Here is a 4,141-nt window from a genome sequence, read left to right on the forward strand (position 1 = left end):
GTGTGTGTTGTAAAGGAGGAGTGTCAAAATGTGGTATTGATGATATCTGTAAAGATGGATGTGTTGAAACCATATATGGATGGAGATGCCATCACTCTTGTCCCGAAAACTGTTACACGTGCGAAAATACTTCTGGCAAAACATGTTACAACTGCAAAGATACCTTTTATGCTAAACACAGTTTGTGCAGCAAGCGGTGTTCTGTCGGGTGTAACATTGGAGCATGTAATGACGATGGAACTTGTAGCCCATGTAAAGCTGATTTCGAAGGGCCTAAATGCGAGCTATGTATGCCAGGAAAATATGGTTCAGATTGTAGTTTAAACTGCGTAAATCAGAACTGCCGTTGTACGACTGACATAGATTGCATTTCGTGCAAAAAGGGGTTCTATGGCAGCAGCACCTCTTGTCAAACACCTTGTTCCACTGGATGTCAAAATGGCATTTGTAATGATGATGGAACGTGTGATTGTACCCCAGGATTTATTGGAACTACATGCAGTGAATGTGTGTCCGGATATCATGGGGCACACTGCGATGAACTCTGTTCCGTAGGCTGTGTAAATATTCAATGTTCAAAAGATAGCACTTATTTCTGTCGAGATAACTTTGAAGGAACAACATGCAATACATGTTCAGATGGACGATACGGTGAATATTGTGATCAAGTATGCAGTGTCGGTTGTAACAAAACATTGGCTTGTGATAGAAACAACGGCTCCTGTGTAGTCTTCCTAATTTTACTGGGGATAATTGTGAACAATGCAAAGGTAGTGTTTACGGACAATCATGTGACTTATATTGTCCGGATACTTGCAAAGGGGGTACATGCTCACGAAATGATGGGACATGCACACATGGTTGTATTGATGGATATTCGGGTGACAATTGCACAAACCCATGTGACAATATATGCGCAACATGTCTACAATATAGCACATCATACTGCGTTTCGTGCTTAAATGGTTACACTGGAACAACATGCCGATGTCCTCCTAACTGCATTTGTGCGGTTGGACTTGATATTTGTATTTCATGTACAAATGGTTATGAAAGTCCTGAACAACAATGCACGTGTCAATCGAAATATTGTCTCGAGAATGAATGTGATCAATGTATTAACCAGACGTTTTACGTTGATAACAATGCGTGCTGTTCATGTCCTGATCATTGCAAAGATGGTGTCTGCAGGAATGGACCTGAATGTATTTCTGGTTGCATGGACGGCTTTTACGGTTTGAATTGTTCTCAAAGTTGCTTGTCCCTGAGTGCGGACTGTCTACGATGTACTCAGACGTATGGAAAGTGTTTGGAATGTAAAGACGGTTTTTATCCAAACGATTATGGAAGCTGCATAAATTGCAGTATTAGCTGTATGGGTGGGCTTTGCAATTCTGCGAAAGTAAATGGCTGCATCAATGGTCTTGAAGACAAAGATTGCTCAGGTACGTGTCGTTGCAATCAACATGTTTGCGTTTACATATTTGATACGACTGTCTGTAGACTCACTATTACATTTTAAAAGTCATTTGAAATTAGGTAGACTTTTCTTTTATAAACATTCCGATCGAATATTGCATATCAAACCATTCGCTGAAGGAGGAGTAACATTGTTAATGCAAAATGTACTTTTACATATATAAAATCCTAAATCATGCTTGGAAGATAAGTATCATATAAAAAGTATTGTTGCTGTAAACAAATGATCTGAACGGAAATTTCTGACAAAAAAACTCCATTTTTTCGCTTCTTCACCATGTTTCTTAAAGGAATTATTTATTGCTTGAGTGCTATGCAGATTTTTTAACAATTGGTTTTTCGGTTTTTGAAGATAATGACGGGGCTTTGAATGTTAAAAAATAAGATTTGATACGTTGATAATGTAAAATTCACATCAGATTTTTGAATATTCTTACAAGCGTCAGTTAATTACAAGTGCATGGCATTTTAAACCAAAATTATTTCACTTAAGGTGTGATGTCCTCATTTTTGATATGTATATATTTGTAGGTTGAAAAAAATGAAAAAAAGATCAAGCTGTCAACAAGTATAGGAATACTTTTAAAACCGTACACATGAAAAAAGAACATGTATAGTTACATTAATTTACATACCAGTTCTTTGCTTTGGCCCATTTTTGTAACAATTATGGAAAATACAGATGGTTGCATTAAACTACATTTTACCTGTTTAAAAAGTTTTGCCGGGTGTAGGGCTAAAGCGTTTAACCCACAGATAATGAGGTTAATGTGATATTAACTTGTCGACTTGTTAATCTACAAAAATAACTTTTTAACTTCAGTTCAAGGGTAAAATGATTAACGTAAATGTTTTCGATTTCTACAACGATAAAGGTAGCAATAAGCTTTAGTACACGTTCTCTGCTTTATCAGTATTTACAATGGTTTTCCTGTTATTTTTACCTTGCACTCTATGACGTATATTCGGAATTTTAAAACATGTTTGTATACAATCTGTTACACATGGGGTTCAACTAATTGGTTAAGACATGGAGAAGGATCGGACGATTGATCAGTTTTTCTTGATATCTTCCTGATACAAACGGGCACTGATTTTAGTGAAAATAATTAAACTTGTATACAGTTTATGCATACAATTTAAAAAGATGTTGACAGTTCGCCATGCATTTTATCAAATAAGGTTAACTGATGATTAGTCCTTCATTATAAGATTTAGTGACATATGAAGTGTTTACAGTCAGTCATTTGACTAGTGACATATCTGTACATAATTATTCGCTATTGTATAATCTTGGCTGTAAGTTGATACAAATTTTGTTATTTTGTTATTTCAGAACGACGAATTTACATTGGTTCTTCAACAATAAGTGCCCTCTCAGCTTTATCGGTAGTTTTGGGCATTTCGCTTATTTGCACAGCTGCTGGTTGCTATCTGTGTAACAGACGAATGTCTAAACCAACAGGTAATGTTAGTTTGTATCTTTATATGCGTCATGTAGATACTCATTTTCATAAATTTAATTTTAAAATAATAATATATCCTGACACACCTAGTAAGTTTTCATCATGAAACAATAACAAAGTAGTTGAGCTCCTGCCTCAAAAACACACAAGCATATGGAAACGTTATTATTTTCATTGAAATTCATTAGATGCGCTATATATCAATTTCAGAACCGGAAGATCAGCTTGAAACTGAGATGACCTATGAACAGCTACAAAGACAGGCAAACGAACCAACATACACGAATGCTGACGAAAATTATTCCGTGCTTTCAACGTAGAAGTTAAAAACAGTTTTTGCATGAGAGAATGAGTATAACGAGATTTTGCATTTTTATTCTGAACTTTAAGAAACATTCAGGTTTGGTTTTACACCTGTTGCCAGTAGATATAAATTTGCAGTCGTAGTATTAATATGTATCGAGAATTGATTATATTTAATTTCAGAACAATATATCCAGTGTGTACATCATTTAACGTTATGTATGTATATATTTTCGTCATACATGTAACACTACATGTTTAGGACGTCCTGTTTTGTGCCCGAATGCTCTAAACACTCTGTAAATGTGGTTACCCTTACACTATAACATGGTCATTGATACGTATTAGGCTGCTGGGCTTATCCAGTAAAGTAAAACATAGTTACCTTTCTGACAATATGAATCTTATATTGTAGACCTCCATCCAAATACACACTACGACAAAACTGGTGACTCTGTCGATCGTGCATCCAACATACGACCACTGTGCTATGTTTTAGAACTGTCTCACAACAGTAAACTTCTCGGTCTACAGTTCAATAACCGACCACATTTATGTTAATATGGAGTTGCAACTGTTTTGCAAGATGATGTAAGTGTAACAGCGTATATATATGTTTAATACTTAGAAGGACTTTTGAAACTTGGTGTGTGTCTGGAGTTTCCATAGTATTATAACAACTATACGTTATTAAAAATATTTAACAAAACAACAAAAAAAAAACAAAAAAAAAAACACCATACAACTGTATTGAACAGTTCTGAACTGAAACAAAATAAGTACAAAATGTTAGTAATTTCCCCAATTATAGTAATAATTTCGTTTAATTTGAACGGATATTTTAAATATGGTTCATTTTTATATGTTAGAATATTACCTGTCATATTATACTA

The 4,141-nt window shown here is 34.9% G+C and overlaps 1 protein-coding gene across 1 annotated transcript; it reads left to right on the forward strand.

The window, feature by feature from the left end:
* The first annotated feature begins 912 nt into the window (after positions 1 to 912).
* LOC128205248 (uncharacterized) lies at positions 913 to 3,683 on the forward strand. Its single transcript, XM_052906760.1, has 3 exons — positions 913 to 1,445; positions 2,816 to 2,944; positions 3,156 to 3,683. The coding sequence occupies exons 1-3, from the start codon at positions 1,220 to 1,222 to the stop codon at positions 3,263 to 3,265; spliced, it is 465 nt and encodes a 154-aa protein (XP_052762720.1). The 5' UTR covers positions 913 to 1,219; the 3' UTR covers positions 3,266 to 3,683.
* The last annotated feature ends 458 nt before the right edge of the window (positions 3,684 to 4,141 follow it).

Source organism: Mya arenaria, chromosome 10 (genome assembly GCF_026914265.1).
Source record: "Mya arenaria isolate MELC-2E11 chromosome 10, ASM2691426v1".
Classification (NCBI taxonomy): Eukaryota; Metazoa; Mollusca; class Bivalvia; order Myida; family Myidae; genus Mya; species Mya arenaria.

What these genes read in the sequence shown, in the direction of transcription:
- LOC128205248 (XM_052906760.1), top strand. Translation starts at nt 1,220, where the DNA reads ATGGACGGCTTTTACGGTTTGAATTGTTCTCAAAGTTGCTTGTCCCTG. An exon ending in TGAAGACAAAGATTGCTCAG is followed by an intron (nt 1,446 to 2,815) that starts GTACGTGTCGTT and finishes TTGTTATTTCAG; the next exon opens with AACGACGAATTTACATTGGT. An exon ending in ACGAATGTCTAAACCAACAG is followed by an intron (nt 2,945 to 3,155) that starts GTAATGTTAGTT and finishes TATCAATTTCAG; the next exon opens with AACCGGAAGATCAGCTTGAA.